The following is a 23,849-nucleotide window of genomic DNA, read 5'->3' on the forward strand; positions in this document are numbered from 1 at the left end:
CAGCCCCGCATCCCCGGTGCCGGCCCCGCATCCCCGGTGCCGGCCCCGCATCCCCGGTGCCAGCCCCGCACAGCCCCGGCGCGGGGCGATGGAGCCCGAGCGGTTCCCGTGGCCCGGGACGGTGTCTGGGGCCGCAGAGCCGCCTCCAGGGCAGCGCCGGCCCTTGGACACCGAAGCCCAGGGCAGCCACAGGGCAGGGACGGAGCGAAGGTCACGGGCTCGCAGGCAGCGAGACGATCGCTCCCGACCTTTAAAACCAACGCGAGGGACGCGCAGCGCCGGCTGGGGTGAAGGATGGGTGAGTACCTGCAGGCAGGAGGGGTTGTAGAACCCGGTTCATCCGTACACGAGACATTTCTAGAGCATTCATTTGCCCATAAAAACACGCACTTTAGGTAATGGTGACTCCCCAAAGATTTGCTGATGAGCCATTTCACATGTCAGCCGTTGACAAGGAAGAAATGGCAGTGTTTTAACTTCAGGTTTTAGGACTAGGAGAAATTTTGCGAGAGAGAGAAAGCAGTAGCAGAGAAACTGAGTCATGCACAAATGAGAGTACACAGCAGGTACGCACATGGTAAACTTCATTTGAACTTGTTTACAAAATTGACAAAAAAATATCACCTTGTAAACTTATTCACATTTGTTGGAGCTCACAGAACTGGTTATACTGGCATGCTGAAATAAAGATTGTCAAGCCTCATCTCACCCTGGAGGACACACAAGTGAGTTGACCCCTTACAGCAGCAACAAACTCAGCAATGAACAAGATTTAAAGCTTGCATTGGGAGGGAATTTCTCCAGCAGTTTTCGTACCACCAGGGAAAGGGCTGGGTCTGATTCCCGATGCTTCCTCAAACAGAGGAGCAGCAGCACAGGCAGTTTGGGTGTAATCTGGAAGCTGTGATGAGCTTCGGGCATCACCTCACCCAGTGCAGTCAAGGGCCATCAATTGCATCAGAAATGGAAGCAATGGAGAAAAAGATGGAATTTATCAAGTAATACTTCGTCATTTCCTGAAATTTGGGAATATTCAAAGGCCTCCAAAGAGCACGGACCCTGTTCCTAAATGGGACCATTCAGGGAAGGAGGGAGGAAGGAGGGGGAGAGAAGATGCACAGAACTTTTTTACATAAACAGAACTTAAGCATTTCCAAAATGACCAGCAGCTTAGCCCTCTACCATCAAATCTGAACTGCAAGGCAGGAGCTTCCCCAGCTCTAAACCACACTGCTCAACCACAGCAACTGCAGCAGGACAAAATGGAAGTAAACTGAAAATATACTTGGATGCATTTTTTGGTAACCACTTTCTGGTTTCACTCTCAGACCTCAGATTTCAGAAAAGGAAGCACACAGACATTGTTATTTCTGAGATACCCACACATTTCAGTAACAGTCAGATCATAAATGATGAACAAGAATGACTTAAAAATAAATCAAACTTCATCAGTTGTATTCCAGGGAACGAACCAACACAATGCAGGCCTGGCCAGGAGCACCCTCCTTTGAAAACCAGGGAAGAGCTTGACTCTCAAAGGCAGCACAACTCTTGCCAAGGCTCATCTCCAGCACAGATGGGTTAACAGAGTTAACATCACTAAACCCAGGAATATTTTTGGTATAGTGTCCCCCTCCCCTGACCCCCTGAACAGAAGCCCAACACTGGGGACTGCATCAAACAACATAGTCCCAAATATTAAAGCAATAACAGTTAACAGAAATCCTTCACTTTCTTCACCCCAGGCTGCTTCAGAAAGCACTGTAACAATTAGGAATAAAACATTACAAAGTTACTGAGACGAAAAGATGAACTCTGATCTCTTTAGACTTTGAGGTACATTATCAGCAGTTGGGTTATCAGTCTGCAGAGTTAAAAACAGATCCACCCTGTGTGACTGAACAGCACACCAGGGCTCTTGGAAGACAATCCCGTTATCCCTAGGGCAGTGTCCGAGGGATTGGGCTCCACCTCCCTGCTCCGAGGGCTCCCAGTGCCAGGGCTCCCTTAGCTGGGCTCAACTGAGCAAACTTGGGGGCGAAAAACGAGTGGAGTGTATATAAATAATTCACAAACTGGTTTGTGCAAATTTTTTTTATTTCCACATTTATATCACAACGTGTCCACTTAAAGGACCAAATAGCAAAGTTGCTCCCTTCTGCATCCCAGGAACACAGAAGTCTAGTTACTGTACATTCACTAAGGCTCTTTGTTTTTGCAAATTGCGTTTATGATGGATATCCATAAGGCAAACAATATCTAAAGGAATGGTAACAAGTATATTTCCAGCATACAAACAGGCTTCCTTTTTCCCTCTCACAGTACAGTTACAAACTTGTAGCACCCTCATTACATTTAGATTCTAGAAAAGGTGATTTTTCTTTTTGTTTGGTTTTTTTTTTTTTTTTTTTGGTTTTTTTTTTGTCTTTTTGTTTTTTTTGTCTTTTTGTTTTTTACCTATAAGTTTGCAGGAAGGGAAAAGGAGGAAAAATATTTGGCTGGTGGTGGTGGGATCAAAAAATATCATTAAACATCTAGTTTTTGCAGCATTTCTCAGAGACTGGATTTAAACTGAAACCAGACTAAAATATGTGGATGCCTATGGAATGTTGAGCTGAAGCTGGTGGCCCAGCCTGCAGTGCAACACCTGCTGTTTAAAACCCAATCTCCGTACCACATGACTTAAATAACGCAATCATGTTCAGAGATGTGATAGAAATAAAACTACAGTTTTTGCACATTGTCTCTCGAATATCTCACTGCCAAATAAAAACCCAAATCAAGTCAAATAAATAGATGCATATTTTGTTAAGGTAACTTCCACAATTTTTTTTTCTCTGTACCTGCCTGTAATAAGATTCCGGCATTCACAAAGTGCTGGAAATCCTCTTCACTTCTTGGGGACTAACACTTTTTATAGCTGGCTCGCTATAGAGTTTTGAACTCAACTGATCAACCTTCGTATGCCTTCCTTTGCAATTGTTAGTAAACTGGTAGCAGCATTTCACAAAAGGAGAATTTAAAGGAACGAGCTGGAAAGGCCCAGCTCCCTCCCCCCCTCTGCTCGTGGGGCCTGTTTGTCCAGGACAGGAGGCTCTCTCCAGCTGGAAGTGGCATCGTGTCTGCCAGTTCTGCTAACTGCAGGTGGGAAAAGCGTGCTTAGCAGAACTGCTCTCAGTCTAGGCAGACGTAAGGCAGGATGTTCAATCTCCCATCATCCCCATGTGGATCTAAGGATATGCACTGTGTCCAATCATACCAGTTACCCTGTGTGTCATAACAACCGTTCACGCCTGGCCAGTTGTGGTCACGTATTCTGTCGAGGTCATCGCCCGTGACCTCTCTGGTGACCCCAGGCAAGTCTGTAGGTTTGCTGTTAGGAGCTAGAACGTGAGTCTTTCTAGCCTCTTTTCTAGTGCTTTCCTCCTGCTTTAAATACTCAGACATGAAGTAGTGAGCTCCTGGAGTCTGTACTCCTGATGAAGACAGCAAGCTACTCTGTCTGTTTAAATATGACTGAATGATTTCGTTTCTGGACAATTCTTTCCAGTTCGTTTGTTCAAAGGGGCTTTGCAGGTTGGGTTTTTGCTCCTGCTTTTCCGTTTCTGTCCTGTGCTGTTCAGTAAGTGCAGGGATTTCTACCTGCAAAGGATCTTTCGGTGTTAAAGGTTTTATCTGTCCTGTCATGGGATCAAAAGTGAGTTTTCTCTCTTTTAACCTCACAGGTTTCACACCCCCATCTGTCTCGTGCCCATCCAAGTTGACTGTATAGTCTCTGGGTCGGTACCTTTTCTTCTTTTTGCTATCAGACCCTGAAGCAGCATCGTCACTGTCCATTCTGGAAGTGTCCTGTGGGAAGCCCATGTGTGATTCCCCGGGGTGGGCTTTGCAGCCGGGAGCCGTGTGCTGCTGAAGTGTCCCTGCTGTGTGCCTGTGCTGGCCCTCGGGGGCTCCCTGCTGCTCCTGCCAGTGCTGCTGTGCCTCAGGAGCTGCCTGAGGAGGGAACTCCAGTCTCTTGGCTGGCAGGGGAGGTGTGGATGGTTGCATCAGGGATGGCGGCGGCGATGGCACCTGTGCGGCGTCTGCGAACTGAGACCTTTGAGATGGACTGGGCATCGAATCCTTTGGTGAGTACGTGGTGTGCTGCCGAGCAAAAGTATCATGCCTAACGTTCCTGGGGCTAAAGGAGGAGCAGCGTGGGCTCTTGGGCTGGTGGGGGCCCGTGGCTTCTTCTGATTTATCATGCTGCTGAAGCACTGCAGTCTTTAGTAACGAGGAAGTGCTTGAGGGTTTTACAAGTCCTGGAGAACTGGTGTGAGGTTTTACAGCATTTACTGGGATCTTATTGTGTTTATCGTTTTCACTGAGATCTGTCCTGCTGCTTTCGGGCCCTGCGTGTAGGTTTATGTCTACAGGACTAGGAAAATTTTCAGGACTACCTCCAATTCCATTGGTTGGAGGGGGTGAAGAGTTTTGTAATACTTCATGACTAGCTTTGGAGACCTTTGGGGGAGGAGGGCCCTGATGGCCATCCCTGTGATCACCTTTCCTTTTCCTATTTCCCAGTTTCTCTGTTTTGGGAGAATTTAGTTTCTGGATATCATTCCTGCTTTTCAGTTCGCTGATGGGCTTGGCGCCGGGCACAGCAGGGAGTTGTGAGTCTGGTTTGCAGTTGTGGGCACCTCCATTTGCTGATCCTGGTGGGTTGGGCAGCCCCCTTGGCACTGGCTCGTTCTGGGTTACAGGTTCTATCAACTTCTGCCAATTCCGCAACAATTTCTTGGCACGTTTGGCAAGTTCCTCATTGGATGTCTTCTTCCTCACCTCATTGATGAGCCTCCCGAGTCTGGTTTCCTACAAAGACAGACAAAGTGTTTTACAAACACACATCATTCCAAGCAAAATTCTCAAGGAATGCTTCTGCTTTGTAATGTTCACCCCTGAGAAACACCTGGTTAAAACCACTAAAGATTAAAGTGCTGAATTAATCTTTTTGGAAAGGATTAGTCCCGTGCTCTGCCACACAAGATGAAACCGCCTGTAGGTTTCAAGTCACACTGTCTTTATTCCCTGGTAAAAACATCAGAAAGGAATTCTTTAATGAGAAAGAACCATAAGAATAAGGGTGCAGGTTCAGATTTGAGGGGGAAATGCAGCACCCAAAGGTGTGTGTTTATCACAAGGGAAGTGTAAGAGCTGCAGAGAGAGCCAAGAGAAAAGGATTCCAGGATCTTGGCCCGTTCCAGTAACTCATTAACAATAAAAATCTCCATTTGACAAACCTGACTACCAGGTGTGAGTTGTGTCCTACCTTTTTCCTCCACCTCTCTCCTCTCCCTTCACTCCCCAGCCTTGTGGAAATGTATGAAAAAGCCATTTAAAGAACATTCCCAGGGTGTCCCAAGGTGGTTCCATGAGCGGAAGGAAGTGTTTGATTGTTCCCAAAGCACATTTGAAAACAAAGAACTGTTCCACAAGTCAGATTTCTTAAGGAAAGCACTTCAAAGGAGAACACACACCAGACTGTGAGAGAAATATGCAACCTGTTGTGATAGATATGTTGAAATACAGGTGGAGTTGTAATTAAGCAACAGTTAAAAGCAAGAACACCGCTAATTTCAATACAAAGAGTGAAAAAGAAATATAGAATTCAGCCATAAAACTTCTTTGGACTGTTTCTACAAGTGGCCAGTGAGAGTTCAGCTCTTCTTACACCTGAGCTCACCACAAATATCAGGCCTTGAAACTTGCTCAACTGCATTTAACATAAATTTTACAGACCCAGAGCAACTCTATTCCTGATTTTAGGGGCTTGGTCACCAAATGTCTACAAAGGTGACCAGAACTGCAGGGTGATATTGCTGAGTGCAACAGAATTAATCAGTGGCAAGTGATGATTAATGTAGTGCCCTGCACAAACAGGAACTGTGCTGCCCAGAATACTGATCTGGGCCCAGAAAGGATCCCTGTGTTCAGCGAGATGTCGGAAGCAGCACGAGAGGGACAAAATAATATCTTAATTGTGAATCCTTTGCAATCCATCTATTGTTTCCAGAAAAGCTCCGATGGAAATTAGAAAGGCAGGAAAAAGTCCTTTTATACACATAAAAAAATCATGTTCAGAGGGTGACATACCTCAAGTGCCTCTTTGGTAATGGGATATTTCTCCAGGCTGGAGATCACTTCCAGCACTGCCACCATGTTATGGATCTGCAATAAGGAAGACAAAGTCACTTCATGTTTCATGTACTGGTCTTAGTTAACAAATGTAATTTAAGACCTTCCACTTTATAATTGCTGGAAGCATTAATCACAAACTGCTATCAGACTGTCTGGCTTTAGGGAGCTGATTGTTCAAGGAATAGGGACAAGGACACTTTTACTGACCTAGTTGGAAACTGCAGGAGCTGTAACAAACACACTCTTATGTAAAACCCAAGGAAACAGTGGCAATAAAACTGCTGTGACTGAGTAACAAAGTTCTGAGACCCCTCTGCAAAGCATCCATTGACTGTGCACAGCCTAAGGAGGGCCAAGGGGAGCAGGAGCAGCTGTTGGTGCCACGGGAAATGGGGAGTTTAATCCTTCAGGCCCCACTGCAGACTGCCCCAGGCCACTGCTCTGCAGTTTCATTCCCAGGCTCACTTCCTGCACTGCACACAGGATCTCAGCCTGCAGGTCCCTCCCTGGGCTGGGGCTGTGCCCAGCAGGTGTCCCCAAACCATCAGGCTCCTCCACCACCCCTTGCTGGGGCTGTGCTTGGGGAGGAGGAACTGCACAAACCCACATCCACTGAAAAAGTGAGGATCAGCTTCTCTGATGGGCAGCCCAGCTGTACATCCTGCACATCCTCAGCACGTGTGTGACTTCAGTGGTTTCCAGGAGAAACCACACAATACATGTTTTAGGGGCTTAGTTTAGAGGTGAACATGGCAGTGCTGGGTTGGACTCATTAATCCTGGAGAGCTTTTCCAATCCAAACGAGTTTATGATCCTACAGAGAGATCCTTCTTTCCATTACCTGATGTTAAGAGCGCTGAAACATGAATTTCTAATTCACCTTAGGAGATAGATTTAAAAGATAAGCAAAGGAAAACTTGAATCACAGTCTCATTTATTGCTTAATTGCATTTGTGACTCAAGTGGATGTGAAGTGCATGTGAGAAAAATCTCTCAGCAAGAACCTCTGCAGGGATCCCACATCATCCTGAAATCTCATCAGGAGCATCATCATCACCATCATAATCATTACAGGCAGCTCTGCCCTCCCAGCCACACACTCCCCTGCATGACCCCTCCTCTTAAAAACACTGACTTGTGTAAGAATTGGCTTTTCCAAGTCAGCTCTACCTCTGCACTAAGATACCACAGGAACACCAGGAGCTGAAGTCTCTTCCCTGCAGAAAACCTTGGGCTCAGACCATGTTTTGTCCATCCCTACAGGACCATTTAGTGCTGGAGATATCTGGGTAATGCTGTCAGTGATGAAACACTTGTCCTGATTTTTTGATGCACTTTTATCAAACTTATGTTTAAAGTTCATGCAGGCTTTGAATGATTCTAACTCCTATAGGGTGTAAAACCAACTCCATTTGCTCTGGTTCTTTCTTCAGCCTGCAGATATTTAAAGCCCTACCATGAGGTCAGGCCTGGTAAAACTGTGCTTAACCTTTAGAGCAGCAAGAGCACCTATTCTGACATATTTTAATTCTTATTATTTCACTTCAGTGCACTGACCTTCTTCCATGTTTCCACCCTCGCCCTGCCCTCAGTGCCCAGGAAGGACAGTTTAGCACCACACTTTAAGTAATACACAACATCAGGGTTGTTTTTCTCAGTTTTTAGAACCAGAGCCCTTAGAATAGTTAAAGCTCAATTCTGGGAGTTTCCAGACAAATATTTTTAAACTTGCAAAACACGATACTCTCCTTCCCAACACATATTTTAGACTATGAATTACCAGGGTGAAAAAGGCTCTGTTGCACACACCATTAACTGGCACAATTATTTTTTCAGTTACCGGTAATCCCCAAATTTTCATTATCTAAATGAAGAACTGATGGCAAAAATAGGGTGATTGGCCTATCAGAAGGTCAAGATGGGGAAAATGATACGTTCAGGTGCGCACACACCTACAGAAAGGTGAAACTGCTCAGGGAATTTCCAGTCACAGCTCTGCCTTTGTTCAATACCCCCCAGACACACAGCAGTGCATGCCCCAAATGCTAAAGCAGCCCCTGGGTGTTCAGCAGGCTGTGACTTCCCTCCCTGCTCTGGGGGACACGTGGTGCCAATTAAGGACAGTGAAAGTGGCCTTGCACCCTCAGCTCCTGCTGGAACACAAACCACCCCCTTTGGATTCCTCACACATTTGTAACCAATTGGGAACGCGCTGTCACTGCCGAGCAGGGCACGAACATCTCGCTCTCCACACAACTGCCAGCAGCTCCTCTCATTTTCTTTTTTTTTTTTTTTGACCTGTAGCAAAGCTTCATTCTTTGAAAATAAATGCATAAAATGTTTAAGCATGTTCAAAAACTTCTCTCCCTTCCCGTTGTGAAGTTTTCTCAGGATGTTTCATCCAAAATGCCATAAAGAGAAGCTTACAATAAAAATCATATTTGCCTATTTTAAAACAACACAATTATGAAATTTCTTCTAGTGCAGTTGAACACAGTGATGGAAACAAGAGGACCTCCCAAAACACCTCAAGTATCACCTGTTCATGGGAAGACAGCACAGAGATAGCAGCAGCACACCCACCCTGCACACCAGTATCTCCACCTTAACGCAGCTGTTACACTAAAATCCATACATTGTCACACAACCAGAGTGACACTAATGTTACCAAACCTGCCAGGACACCATCCTGCTTTGAGCAGCACCAGAAATGATAATTTATTAACACAAAGGGCTACTGAAGATGCTTACTGGGAAGAGGACAGGGAATTCAGCAGCCCCACTCCCTTTGGACACCGGGCAGGGCTGTAAGTGCCCAGGTCAGTGTCTCAGGAATTTGCATTTTAGTTTCTGTGTGCCTTTGTCTGCTCACACTGCAACCCCCAAAACAACTTCCAGGACCCCCAGTTAGGAGCTGGCAGCAAACAGCTCAAAATAACTGATAAGTAATTGATGCAGCATTCCAAATTCTCCCATGCTGCTCCCACGTTGAGAGCACTGACTGGCACACAGAGTAATTCACTCAAAAGTTTACTGGAGAACATCTGCTTTGAGTCATCCACGATAATCCTTTCCAGCCAACCCTAATGACAGCCACAGAAAACAAATCTTATTTATTCCATGCAAGGCTCCTTAAGTCATCCAGCCATTCAGCCATACTCTGCAGCTTACTATTGCTGAGATATTTTCCAAGTTAAGCACTGAATGTTTTTACTCCAGCCTCAAACAAAAGCAGAGGTTTCTGAACTTTCAAGAAAAGATCAAGCAGCTTAATTTTCTTTTCTTAACTGCCATCTTAATCTTATTTCAGCATTTATAAACCAGGACCAAGTCAGTGACCAATTTCAGGGTGTTACACAGCAGTTTAAAGGGGTTTTGGGGAAGGTTAAGATACAGCTGTTCCCTCCCACCTCCACTTCCACTGCTGCCTTCCCAAGAAATCTGAAAGCAGCAGCAAGCTCAGCATCCATCCAAGCTCTGCCACCATCTCCAGGTGCTGGGATGTGTTTTCTGTGGGACCAGCACACTCCATGGGATGCTTTGATTCTCTTGCTTTGCTTACACACCAGCCCAGACCCCAAGCACAACGTGAGCACCCCCAGAACACCTTCCTGTCCTCCTGGGGACTGCCTGGACACACAGCACAACCCGCACCCCCCACTGCAGCCTGAAAAACAAATGTTACAGAAACTTTCTATTGCAGACACTCAGATAAAGGAACGATTTTCTTTTTTTAATATTTCACAGGGATGTTTCCAAAGATCTTGCATGCATGACTAGATTGTGACAGACGACAAAGCAGACCTGAGTTAGCTGGAGTAGGAGAAGCATTTTCTGTATAACATGAAAAACTCAATGCACAATTCCAAAAACTCGCAGTGAAACTGCTCATGCAGATTCCTGCCATTCTGGTAGAAAGGTTCTTTTCAACCACAAGGTCAGGTAACAGTGCTAAAGGCATCACTTGATACAATAACAGCATCCTGGGTCACATTAGTGCCTTCACAAGTTTCTAAAGGATACTTAAACTTGGCCTGGAGTCGCCCATCACTGACAATCTTCTAAAACCAAAGTGTAACACCATCATCATCCTCCTGAAATCACAACAATCACAGCCTGACTCCACCGTGGCCATAGTGAACAGAGCACACAGGTATCACAACACACTGCTTTGGACAGAATGCATTTGCCATCATACTTAAATACTCCATCAGAATATCCATAAATCCTCAAAATTTCCATGGTTTCAGAGAAAGTATTTCTGTAACACTGTCCCACCTGTAGCACCAAAGCAGTTTGACAGAAGCAAGAAGAGAAGTGGAGACACTGTGGGAGGCTGAACAAGTCTTTCTTCTTCCTACAAACACAAATCCAGGTGTCTGTTGCCATGGTGGTGGTTTCTGGTGGCAGCCAATACCAGCAGTAGGGTCCAGACAGAAGTTCACAGAAGCATTTGTACATTTTTTTGTCTTCCCCCTGCTCCAGGGCCGTGTATCTCCTCAGGGAGTGCAGGAAAATGTTCAAGCAAATCCCAGGTTCCATACTGCTGGAGAGGCCAGGAGGCAGAGCTGATCCCAGGAGGTGCAATGCCTGCTCCAGGAGTGATGGCATCGCTGCTGTTCCTTTTCCTCAGTGTCACCTGCAGCCCAGCACCAGCTCCTGCTCCACACTGGGGTCCCCCCTCAGTGTCACATCTTGCCCCAACACCGCTTTTGTACAAAACCTACTTCGCTGCACAATAATCTAAAATATGGAATAAGAAGTGAGGAGAGAAAAGTTGCTATTCACAGGAGGCTTTATTTAAATGTGACAACAGCAATCCAGTGGTGCAGAGTTTATTTAGCACTTTGTGTAGGAACTATGAGACACCACACACTGACAATACACACCACCAACAGAAAATTGTAATGGCATTTGTTCAAAGGTACAGACCAAACACACCAAGTCAGAATTCAGGTTACAAACCTGCTGGTATTTAGTTCAGTTCCCTTGCAGCTGATCTATTAACAGTTCCCCTTAGCCCCAATATGACACGATGTTGTCTAAAGATAGGGAACATGAGATACTATTCACAGACACAACATACCAAGAAGATGACAATGCACTACTTTGCTCACGTTATTGAAAATGTCTGAAAGTCAGTTTACCAAGCAAAGGTCCAATATTAGCCAGTACACAAAAGATATTCTTAAAGGTGAAGGCCAGTTTTTTAACAGTATTTAATAAAACAGATCTTTAAACACGAAGGAATCAATGATTTGGGTTGAAAGTCATTCACTGGGAGAATCTTCTATGACAGAGAACTTAATATGGAGACCATGCTCTGAAAACTGATCAGAAATTCATGGTGCAAAACAAGGGGTAGAAGAAAAGCTCCTTGAGTACCAAGAACAGTCCAAAGAGTGACCAGGCACAGGAAGCATTATCCACATCTCTGGACTTAAAACTCCCAGGTCGACTTTAAAGAGTCAAACCAATCTGCATATATTTTCTTTGTAGTTAGGCTTTATTTATTGGCAAAGTAACATCATCCAGATATCTTCCTGTATATACTTTACAAAGGCAGGATCATCAAACGAGAGTGAGGTCAGATGCCAATAAAATTCCGCAGTGCGAAGAAACCTTCCCCTGAAATCTTGGAAATATTTCCCCTGCTCCCTCCTGGCAGTGCCCACGCACATCCCTGAGCTGGGCACACACCACAGCAGCCAAGAGAACGAGAGGAGCTCGCCAGCACAAAGCACAGTTTGCCCTGGCACTCACAAAGGGCCTCCAGACACAAATCCACAGCAGCTGGGAGGGCCGTGAACGCTCCGGCTCCTCTGAGCGTGGAACATTCCCAGGGAGGCACCCGAGAGCCCTGGCACTGCAGGAACAGACTCCAGGCTGGGCCAGGGCAGGGGAAAACACCCAGCAAAAGGAGCATCCATCGGAGGAGGGTGGGACAAGAAGTAAAACACAGACCATGAGGACAAGACACACCCCCAGCTCCCTGCCCTACACGAAAGGGTCTTTAAGGCAAATAGAAAACAGCAACAGTGAAACACTTTTCTCCATTCACGTTTATTAGCCGATGACTGGAAGACATTTTTGTTACTCCAGAGAGAAATACCTGTCTGTCAGCTTCAACAGTCACTGAACACTTTGTGTAACACCCTAAGAATTGTGCCTGTAGTGCCAGCCCTGAGCTGCAGACATACAGAGAAGATTCACTGCAACGTGACTCCCCCAACTTCTTTTTCCACATCCCACAAAAAACCCACTCCACCAGACTGTGAAGCTGGAGAAACAAAAATTCATTAGCCTGATTTTAAAGAGTCCAGCAGCTGAAGAGGCTACATGAAATACTATTCAACAAATTCAAAATTCAAAAATTCCTGCTGAAGGAACAGAACAAGAACCAGGGAGCACAACCCCAGGCAGCCACTGCCACTCTCGGTGGCACCTACCACAGCACACTGCAAGCAAAATCATTTAGTGCTGTTTTCCACTCAATCCCAAGCTGTAAGAAATGGCATAGGAATGAAATTCAGCTGGAATTACATCTTCATCCCAAGGCACAGCAAGAACATAGACAAAGAGGAGGTCAGAGGACAGCAGTGATAAGAGGTTTTGAAAACGTGATTAATAACAAAGTTGAAGTTTTCATTTCACACAGTATTGAAAAAAATAAGAAAGAGACACATGAAACTTGAAATAAGCCTTCCTATGCATTATTAGTCATAATAAAGGAAATGTTAATCAACTGTTTTCATGCTCACTGGTCTGATTTGCAACAAGACAAATACTGATTGCACATAGAAATAACCAGAGAGCTACCAGTGCACTCAAATAATCTCTCCATAGTCTCCAGAGCCACTATGGAGGTTTAAGAACAGATTAGGTAAGTCCAGAAGGAGCAGTTTCATGAGTGATGGAGTGAAGTCCCTTCCAGCCATGCCCCTACACCCGGGGAACAGACACTGAAACACCCATTTCCATCTACTCCAAACCAGGCTCAGAGCAGCAATTCAGAATTGTCCTCTCAAAAAGAACCACACAGATAACTCCAGGAAACAGCTTCAACATTTCCAACCCCACTGCCCCAGCACAGAGCTCCACGTGATCCCAAAAATCCCAAAAGAAATCCCGAAGTTTCTCTCCCCACTCAGGCTCTGTAGTTGCTCCCTGTCACCATTTCAGGCTCACCCTCACAATCCCTCAATCCCTGCACTGCTGCTGAACACTCCAAACTATGACACAGTTTCCTTGTCTACAGGATAATCATTTCTCCTCCTCTTCCCCAGTACAGAAACTTCAACCAGACAAATCTTGGTAGTTACTACTTATTATAAGCCATGAACTGAAGTCCAAAATTATTGCTTCAAAATTTAGAGAGCCATAAAATGAGGTTGCTGTGCAAGCAAAGTCATGGGGACAACTGCTCCTACTTCAACAAGACAGAAATGCAGATGGATGATTATCCAGGCAGAATAATACAGAATATATAGAAAATCCAGCTTTAAAATGTGCCTCTTCTGATACATCATGATCTTGGTGCTTTCTGCTCCAGGAACTCACCTGAACTCTCTGCTGGTTGCTCCCTGGGTTAAAGTCAGAGCACAGAGAGGCACCACAGGACCCCTCAAAGCATCACTTGGACAGAACCATTCTGGGACCACCTGCTCCACCGTCATGCACTCCAGAGAACTGGTGAGCATTTCAAATCATGCAACATGCATTTAAGGATTGCTGAGAAGGGATTCAGAGCTTTGTGAAGTTTTTAAATATTATTTTACCCATCCCTTACAGTATCTACCCAGAGCTGTTAACATAGAGCAGTTTATATCTGAGTGCAATTCAGAAAGGCCCTGCTAATGTCCCCACTGCACAGAATTTTCATTCTCTTTTAAAAAAAGTAAAACCATTTATCATCATACTAGTGTACTTTAAATGCAGCAGGCCAACTTTTCTCAAACTTCTAGGGAAGTTTCTCAGCTGATTCCTTAAATGATAAAGGAGGCTGACATGAATATAATGTAGAATTCTTTGTGGAATGTATTAATTCATCACACTAAAGTGCAAGATACTCATGTGACTGCTCATGAGTTTAGGCATGGTGTGTTTGTCCACAAAACCTGGGAAAAACAGTGTTACAAACTGGGAAAGTTTGTGGAGAAGTCACTGTATCCTTTCAACAACTGTTACCAAGAGTGAATTCTCATCAGCACACACCGTAAACAAGTTTTATGGATATGGAAAAAAAAATTGAAATCAATTTACACATCTCCTAGAATTATTGCTCACCAGCTTCTAGATTAAACACTGCTACCAGTCACCCATTTCCAAACAGCTCTGTTCTCTGAAGGCTGTGTCACCTCAGGACAATGTCACCTGTCAGGAAAGCAAAGCCCCCCAGTAATCCCTGGAGAATGTTTGGCCATTCCAGCCAGCAGCACAATCCTTAGCAGCTCCTTGGAAACAAAATTCCTTCTCTACCTTTAACTGGGAAAAAAAAGTCTTCCCTGGAGGAAGGTGAGCATGGAGCCTTCTCAGGTTTGTAAAAGCAGCTCCACTCCAGACCCAACTGCTCAGCATGGCCATGGCAGGACCAAGGAACCCAGCACTCATCTGCATTTTTTAAATATTTAAACACAGCACATGGAACTGTGGAATCCCAGACTGGTTTGGGTAGGAAAGGACCTTAAAACCCACCTCATTCCACCCCCTGCCATGGGCAGGAACACTTCCCACTATCCCAGGTTGGTCCAACCTGGCCTTGAACACTTCCAGGGATGGAGCAGAACATCCATGAAGCTCCAACCTTGCCTGGTTATCTCTAACCTAGTGGCAAAAAACTTTGCCAGTTCAGAAAGCCTCAATGAGGCTTAAGCCCCTTGGCAGCCCGTCTTGAAAAGTCCAGCAAAGAGAATACAAAGTCAAAAACCCAAAAGCTCCTGTTTTGACAGACAAACTCTTCCTCCTCACAAGACAACAGCCCGTGAGGTTTCCAGGATGCAGCCAGGCTCCTGAGCAGTGTGCTCAGCCCATGAGCTGCAGGCACCCACCTCCACAAAGAAATCTGAAACATCACCTCTTGCATCTTCTCCTCCACCTCACCGTGCTCAATTCTATTCAAGCATCAATTGTGGTTTCTCCAAGGATTAAGTGCAATACTGAAATATTATTTTTTTTCCTGGAACTCTCAGGATGACAAGTTACATACAGACATTCCCTGTCCTTTCCTGCTGCAGTTAATTTACAGAGCACGAGGAGTGTTATGTACTGACCTGCTCAGAAAGTGATGGCTTGAATTACAGACATTTGTAATGTGCTTTTTGCTCACCAAAGACAATTTATGACTGTGCATCACCACCCCAAGAAAACATCGTGTTCCTCCACCTTCCACAGCTCTACACTCCCTTAAAAAAAAAAAAAAAAAAAAAAAAAAAAATCAAACCCTCCAGACCTTTACTATAACTGTGATACTCTGCAAGCTGATCCTGCATGGAAACTATGTGAGAAAGCAGCTCCACAGAAGTGCTGGCTGTCACTCTGAGACAAGACTTCCACCTCTGCACAGTCGTCTCCACAGCACAGAATTTGAAAATCCACCCAGCTGAGCGTGTCCCTGAATCCCTTGGATGGAGGATCCCTCCTCCCCAGCTGCTGGGTTAGAAACCACTCTGCTCACTAAAACAGAACTAATTATGTTTTACTTCCAGTGACTCCTCAGCAGAAATTGCTACCACTGACTGTTTGGACATGCTGAAAATTGTAGACTTTGATATTAACAATCACACTCAGGCACGCACTGCTGCCCCTGAAAGCCGTGCCCCTGAAAACACCAATTCGCTGCCGAGTTTTAGCAGATTGCACCTCAAATTAAAGCAATTTGCTAGCACTTAAATATTATTCCAAACACCAAAAGCATGAATTACCCACAGAAAGAGTAATTTAGCTGTTAGAACACTGAATAAACAAACCTACATTTACATTAAACTGAATGTGAGGTACTTACTTACCTTTACATTAAATTATTTCTTTAAAGACCAAGTGTAAAAGTGGGGCCACGTCCTACCACATCATACAGACCGAAGGAAATGTATTTGGACTTATCACCAAACACATAACTGGTGAGAAGAGATAGCAGCAAAATGTTATCAGCCAAAACAGACGTGTTTTTATGTAAAAAAACTACACTGACATTAATGTGAACTCCAAGCATAATGTATTGGAGTAACTATGCCTTAAAAGCAGTGCTTCTTGACTAACATCAAACTTCTGCAGCAGGCAGAATTGATTCCTCCTCCCCCTCTCCTGAAACTTTTGTGGTTCCTGAAAAAAAAAAAAGAAAAACTAATTGTCACCTGCAGCAGCTTCTTGAAGAAACTGGGAAAGGATCCACAGGGAGAAAAAGCTTCAGCTGCAGTGGAGCTACTTTGATCAGGAGCCAGAGGGGCCCGAATGACAGCACTGCTGTGTCATGTGGCCACAGCAGAACCCCAGAGAGAGGCAACCACGCACATCTCATCACCCCTAAACTGGGCTCACCCTCAACTTACTGGACAAAATCCCCCAAAAAAGACAAATTGGAATTCCCAGCCCAGACCCAGACTTCTGAAACACAGCCCAAGCTGAAAGTCTTGCTATTTCCTAAGGCACAGGTTGGGTCCCTCTCCATGTGGGAGCTTTGGGTGTTTTCCCTGCTGCTGTCAGGCTGCAGCACCGGGGCAGCAGGAGCTGATCCTGATGGATGCCGTGCCCATCCCATCCCAGCTCCAGCCCTGCCACGATGACCTGCTCAGCTCCCTGCTCTCTTGGCTTCAAGGTGTGCCAAGGTGCACTCAAATGGCCTCACACAGGATCCAGAACAGCCCCAGTGGGAGGGAGCAACTCAGGAAGCAGCAGCCACAGGTCCTCTGCTGCTTGGGAAGTTTGTTCCAGCTCATCTCTCCTGGAAGGACCCTCACCTTGCACACCAGCTGTCTGTTCCAAACTGTGGCTCATGGTCGCTGCCAAAGGTTATTCCCCATATTTATACTACCTGCAAAAAGTTGGTTCTTACATTGAGAAGATGTTTCATGGCTACACCAATAAAAAATGTGTTTAATGAGTTCTTTTCCTGCAGCCTCTGAGCATTCAGAGTGTTTGTTTCCCACCAATAGCCCACGTACAGACAGGTGCTTGCTGCAAAGTTTTATCATTTGGATTTAAAAAGCTCTTTAATGATCCCCTGTGATGACCCAGTCTGACAATGTGAGGGGGCTCAAGCTGCTCTAGGGTAGCCTTAGCTGCCACTACCCCACTGTTACCTCTCCTTGCCACACAATTCCCCAATTCTGAACCAGAACTGCCACCTCTCTGAGCCCAGGAGGAGTTGGGACATGGAAAGGGGTCCCTGAGGAGCCCCTGTTCAGGTAGGGTTTGCTCAGGTGAGTTCCTTGGCTGGGTCAGCACAAGGGAGGGAACAAGAACAGCTGGAGGTGGGGACATGATGGGGATCCCACTGGCAGCTTCAGCTGGTGTAAGCACAGGAGTTTAAGCCAAATCAATCCCATTTTTGATCATTTGGAGCATTGTCCACACAGCCTTTAGTGGAAGGTGGTGGTTTACTCTTGAGTTGCAGAGCTCACTCATGAGTTCCAACTCAACAGCATCCCCCTGGCTGGCTGTGAAGATGTTTCCCAGCAGTTATTCCAGGAAACATTCAGAGCCCCTGTACTGCTGCATGCCCACAAACACGGGATAATTCTGGACATCTGTGAACCACGCACAAGTGACAGCCACAAAAAAGGGCTCTGCAAGTGAAACTTGACCATAAAGCAGCCACTGTCACCTCAAAAAACCCAGACAGGCGTGGTTAACTTTTCCAGGTGACAACACCTCCTTCCTGCCAGGTCCCAAGGCAGCAGGGAAGCACCCAGGAAGCAGCAACATTCCACTCCTCGTGGAATCACAGACTGGGCTGGGTTGGAAGGGATTTTAAAGCCCATCCCATTCCACTCCCCTGCCATGGGCAGGGACACCTTCCACTATCCCAGGTTGCCCCAAGCCCTGTTCAACCTGACCTTGGACACTTCCACAGATGGGGAAGCCACAGTTTCCCTGGGCAACCTGTGCCAGGGCCTCCCCACTCTCACAGGAAGCTGTTCTTTTCTGCTTCCACACTCATTTAAACACTTTAAGACCCAATTCTGCTGCCAGAACTATTTGTGATGCACCAGAAGTTTTATCAACTAATTGAGCTACATCAAAAACTACCTGGGAAAAGATCCATATATTGCCTTTTTTTCTTCTTTAAACCCTGATCAATTCCTCAGTTCAATTCACCACACAATCCTGAACACATAAAATGGGTGTGTGTAGCAGGAATAAGAAGTGGGTGTTATTTAAATTGTCACTGCTGCTGAAACAAACACTCAAATTAGAGCTTCAGAGCAAATGACTACTGCCATCATCACTGCAACCTAGGGAGTTTCAAGGAATTAACAACTGAAAAGCAGTTTGGCATTCCCCTTGCTTTGACCCCTCAATGCAAACTCCCTGATATTTCTGTTCACTCAGATTTTGTCTTAGCAGCCTCAAAGTTCAGAATGGTCTCACTGCTCCAAGGGGCACTGAAAAAATTAAAAGTTTTTAAACCTCCAGCCTCCCAAGCCTGCAATGCCATCAAGCCAAATAAGCTTTTTTGGAAAGAAGTGGACAAGCAAAACTCAAAGCAAGGCCAAAAAATCAACTGTACCATCACCCTCACATCGTGAATTCAAGTGAATCCAAGTGTTTATAATAAAGAGCACTAAGAAACACAGACCTGATTTAAAGTTATTATAAAGAACCTGAACGCAATGGGACTCTCTACATCAGGCCCAAATCTTGATCTGGAACTCAAGACTGACATGATATAACAACACCTCAGACCTTGCACATCAGGAAATGCTCCCCAACCCCCTGCATTTTGTCACACACCTGGAACAACCTGCTGCCTTCACGCACAAAATGTGAGACTGCTCCAGACAAGATGAGCTGCAAGTGAGGAAAGGGACAAAGAGGGCAAGAGGTACAACAGGTTCTCTGCACCTCCCTCAAAACTGCTAAGCTCATTAGGGCTCGCAGAAAAGGATAAAGCTCAAGCAGGAGCCATTCCTAGTCTACCTTCGCCCACACGTAACACTTCCTGCATCCAAAGGAATCCCTGAGACCCTCAGGAAGTGAACCCCAGCTTCCCCTGCTTTCTGTATTTATATTATTACAGTGCCCTGCACCTTCTTAACACACTACTGGAAAGCCCCTTTACCACTGGTGAGGGGGGTTTGGTGTCCAGCACCTTGGTAAAACAACCAACAGAGGAAAGAGCCACAGGAGCATCCTTAACCATGTAACTTGTGCCAGCTGGGAGATCAGCCCATGCCAGTGCACCATATTCCATCACACAAATCAATTAATTATTAATAATTCAGACTATGGACCACTCCTGAAGGTCTGTGCAGCAAGTCCAGCTGAGATACTGCAGGAACCACAGCTCGAGTTAGAGCCCAGCCTCACAGGGAGCACACAATACAGGCTGTTACTCAAACCAAAGCTGGGTTTGTGTCACAGAGGGGTACTAATGGCAAATAATGAAGTTATTATCTAATATTTAAAAACAGGAACAGATTGCTACATATTCAGCATGAGGAACCATTTAATTGCAAGCACAATTCTAGCAGCTGGTTGGAAACGACAGGCTTGCCCACAGAGCAAAAACCAACATTTCTCATTACTCCTGACATCAGGGAATAAACTCCCCCAGGAGCACAGAGCACGAGTTACCAAGGCAAAGGTGCTCTGCTGGGTGAAGGGGTGGCTTCTCAGCACACAGAGGCTGAAGGCAAAAGCCTTGTTCCCACCAGAATCAAGGAACATCTCCCCTGTCAGACCTCACAGAACAGAACTCCTGCTCTCCTCCACCTCCTCCTATGTTCTCACAGAAGCCTTGGAAGGAAAGTGATGCTGGTACTCAGTGCTTAGGTCATGGAGCAGAAGTGGTTTGCCCATATGTTTCCTCGAGGAGAAAAGGCTGAATAAATGAAGACACAATACCAGACATCCCGGGTGGCTTCTAGGATGATGTAAGTTCTTTTAAAAATAGCTTATTTCTTATAGGTCTCCTTTGAAATAGTTCAGAATTTACACGGGTAACCTCTAAGTGTTGGAAACTAAGTTATAAATATATTCTGCAGCGATTACTAGAGGAGGTTCAAGTGCTAAACATGTGTAAATTCAATATTGCTCCCGAGTCAGCAGGGCTTTATGGAGCAGCTGGAGATGAACAATCAGCACAGGAGATGATTTCCTGAGGCCAGCAGGTTCTGCAAGCTTGGGGAAACGATTATTTTGACCAGTTCAACCCAACAGAGGTAGAGAAACTTACGTCCTCATTTTTTATTTTTTCATTTAAGGCATGACTTGTTAGTCGACCAAGATCCAGCTAACCACTCAGGAATGAATATCCACAATAGCAGCTGGTTAGGGGATGTGTTAGGGAATTTAAGTGAAGCTTAAATTTACAGACCCTACAGTAAAGCAGCATGAAGAGCCAACCACCTCCTCCCTCCTCAGCCCCATAGAACTGGACTGGTTTTGCCCACATGACACTATTGGTGCAGCTTTCACCCTCTCCAGAAACACACACACACCAACTGTACTGAAAAGCTTGAATTAAATCTAGGCCTCAAAGCTTGGCTTTCTTGGTAAATGAGGAAGTCAGTGGCAACAATGAATGCTGTAGATTTGAACACAACTAATTCTGTCAGGAGAAGATTCCAAGAGCCAGCAGAAAGTAGCTGGAGCCTTCCACGAGTCCCCAGCTCGTGGCTGCACTGACTTTCCAAGCAGGAAAACAGCAGAGCAGCTCCTTGTACTTGCATGCTGGTGCTCAAATGTGATTAAACTCAGAATCTGCTTTTTAAGTGTGTTCAAAATGTAAGTTTTTCTTCCCTCTGTGCCAGTGACATGCCAGGTAGTGAACAATCGACAACACCACATATTCCCTGTGCTTTGGAGCCAAGAGTCTGAGCTCTCAGCCTGCACAATGACCCTCAGCTACACCACCTCTGCTCTCCTTCAAGAAAAGGTTAAACTGGAAGGCAGACCCTGCCTACAGGCACTTCAGAACAATGGGCTGATTTTTCCGCCACCAATTATTGCCCTGGATAAGTATCAAGTATGTAGAATTATAATTTAACATACATCACTCCTAAACTTAAGGGGCTACTGACCTGTTGGAAGCTCTGGCCTCCCCTTGCAGGGAGCTGCTTGGTTATTTTGGGTCCTCTCACAACAGCATGGTGTAACATCAGCGTGTGGAGAAAGGGAAGAGTATCCATCACAAAACTGACTTCCTGCCTGCTTAGCTCTGCACAGCCACCGTGTCTGACAAAGTAACACCAGAATTAGGGTAACCACTGCAGCTGACAGTTCTGAAGTCAAAAGATACCGCAGATCTGCTAGAATTTTATTAAAGTAGGTTGGCACTCAGTCTCACACAGAGTGAAAAATCTGCAGCCACAGAATGAGAGCTCAGAGCAAACAGGCTTCATGAAGTGCACTAACTGACATTTCAGCAAGATCCACGTTAAAGTACTGCAAACTCAGACAACGCTGACATTTAACAGCTCACAATTGCCACCATGATTTGTTACTGTTACTCCCAAGTGTGACACTGCAGCTCACCACAGATGCCCAGCCCAGGGGGTTCTACAGAACCTACAAGGTCACCGTATTTTTCTTCAGTCCCCATGGCACAGGCAGGCTGCTCAGGGAGGGGTACCAAATGACAATAACTTTATTAGCTACTTTAGCACTTTGATACAGGCCTAGCACAAAAAAGCACTTGTTCAGACAGGAGCAGGTATGACTTTAATAGAACCAAAGCACCATTTCACACACCCCAGCCCCTGGAAGAACACGTACACATTTAGCCTGATACACCAGAGGCTGCCCCCACAAACTGCAGATGGCCAAGACAGACCCACCTTGGCATCCTGCGGTGGTGACTGCTGATCTAAGACTCAAAAATTGGACAGATTGAGGGCCCTGCAGTCCTCTCACAGTAATAAACACCTAAGCAGAGAACTGCTTGGATGAGCCAAAAAACCCTTAAAAGGAGCAAGTGATCCTTTGGATAACCGCCACTTAAGGCCACTTACAGGTAAAATACACGCTGACTTCTCTGCTTACACCACATCCCAGAAGGAGCAGATAAGCTCATTACGGCGCTGCAGGAAGGGATAAAAGCGAACACCGAGGCTGCTCGGTGCTGGAGCAGCTCCAGAGCCCCGCAGCGACCGCCGGAGCCCTCCTGGCGTTCCCGCAGCCCGGGGTGCCCCCGGCCGCGGCCGGAGCGGCCGCTGGGCCCGAGGAACAGGTGGGCGCCCCGGAAGGTCCCGGCGAGCGGCGGCGGGGCCGGCCCAGAGCCCCCTGCAGGCCGCGCCCGAGCCGCGGCCTGGCGTGGGGAGGCGGCCGGGCCGCCCGCCGCATGGCCGGGCACCACCGGCCGGGCCCGGGGCGCCGAGCGGCGGCGGGGCGGGGGCGGCCGCGGCCCTGGGCGGGCGGGGAGCGGCCTCCGGAGCCCCCAGCGGGGCGGCCCGGCGCTCCTGGCCCGTGGGGCGCGGGCGGGAGGCGCCGCCGGCTGCGGGACCCCGGGCGGACGGCGCGCCGGGAGCTCCGCGCTACCGCCCGCAGCCGAGGCTCCGGTGCACCGGGGCCGGCCCCGGCGAGAGCCCCGAAGGCCCCGGGGAGGGGGGGGAGAAAGGCGTCGCGGCGGAGGCGCCGGGCGGGGGTCGGCCCGTAGCGGCGGGGGCCCGCGGGGCCCGTACTCACGTTGCTCTGCGGGTCGATGGCCTGCAGCAGCCGGTCCCTGATCTGCTGCGGGGACGGGGCCGGAGCCGCTGTCATTGCCTGGGCGAAGCGGGGCGGCTGCGGCTGCGGCCGGGGCGGGCGGGCGGCGGGGCCGGGCCGGGCCGGGGCGGCGGCGGCGGCGGCTCCTCACTCGCCGGCGGCGGCGGCCTCGGGGAGCCGGAGGAGCATGTTCGCTCCCCGCGGGGCGGGGGCGGCGCGGGGGGCCGGGGGGAGCGGGCGAGCCCAGCGCTCCGCTCCGCTCCGCTCGGGCCGAACGCGGGGCGCGCTGGGGGCAGGGCCGGCGCCGCGCGCGGCTCCCTGGGACGCGCCCGACGCCGTGACGTGCGCGCGCCGCGCCCCGGCCCCCGCCCGCCCGCGCCGCCGGGGGCGCGCACCGCGCGTGCGCGGGGGAGGGCGGGCGGCGGCGGGAACGCGCGTGCGCGGTGGGGGGAGCGGGGCGGGGCCGGAGGGGGGGTGGGGCGCCGTGAGGGGGAAAAGGGGAACGCGGGAAGAGGGAGAAACAGGGGCAGTGCTGGGGACATGGGGACAGCGAACAGAGACCGCCGAGGGGACAGGGGCAATGCTGGGGACATGGGGACAGCGAACAGAGACCGCCGAGGGGACAGGGGCAATGCTGGGGACATGGGGACAGCAAAGAGGGGCCGCTGAGGGAACACGGGCAATGCTGGGGGACATGGGGACAGCGAACAGAGACCGCTGAGGGGACAGAGGCAGTGCTAGGGACATGGGGACAGCGAACAGAGACCGCCGAGGGGACAGGGGCAATGCTGGGGACATGGGGACAACGA

At 47.7% G+C, this 23,849-nt stretch overlaps 1 protein-coding gene across 6 annotated transcripts; it reads right to left on the bottom strand.

The window, feature by feature from the left end:
* Positions 1–578: 578 nt before the first annotated feature.
* Positions 579–23,269, bottom strand: MED26 (mediator complex subunit 26). Of its 6 annotated transcripts, XM_088179177.1 has the most exons (5): positions 16,185–17,492; positions 15,450–15,581; positions 10,459–10,923; positions 6,136–6,210; positions 579–4,854 (listed from the first exon to the last, which is right to left on the bottom strand). In XM_088179177.1, exons 3-5 carry the CDS (start codon positions 10,789–10,791, stop codon positions 3,175–3,177), a joined length of 2,088 nt encoding a protein of 695 aa, XP_088035303.1. In that variant the 5' UTR covers positions 10,792–10,923; positions 15,450–15,581; positions 16,185–17,492; the 3' UTR covers positions 579–3,174. The 6 variants fall into 6 exon arrangements, with proteins under 6 accessions (XP_088035303.1, XP_088035302.1, XP_014738492.1 ...); XM_088179176.1 differs by lacking the exon at positions 15,450–15,581; XM_014883006.2 differs by lacking the exon at positions 10,459–10,923 and having other exon boundaries at positions 16,185–16,199.
* Between the last annotated feature and the right edge of the window lie 580 nt (positions 23,270–23,849).

The sequence above is a fragment of the Sturnus vulgaris genome, chromosome 26, assembly GCF_052056855.1.
Source record: "Sturnus vulgaris isolate bStuVul1 chromosome 26, bStuVul1.hap1, whole genome shotgun sequence".
In the NCBI taxonomy this organism is placed as follows: Eukaryota; Metazoa; Chordata; class Aves; order Passeriformes; family Sturnidae; genus Sturnus; species Sturnus vulgaris.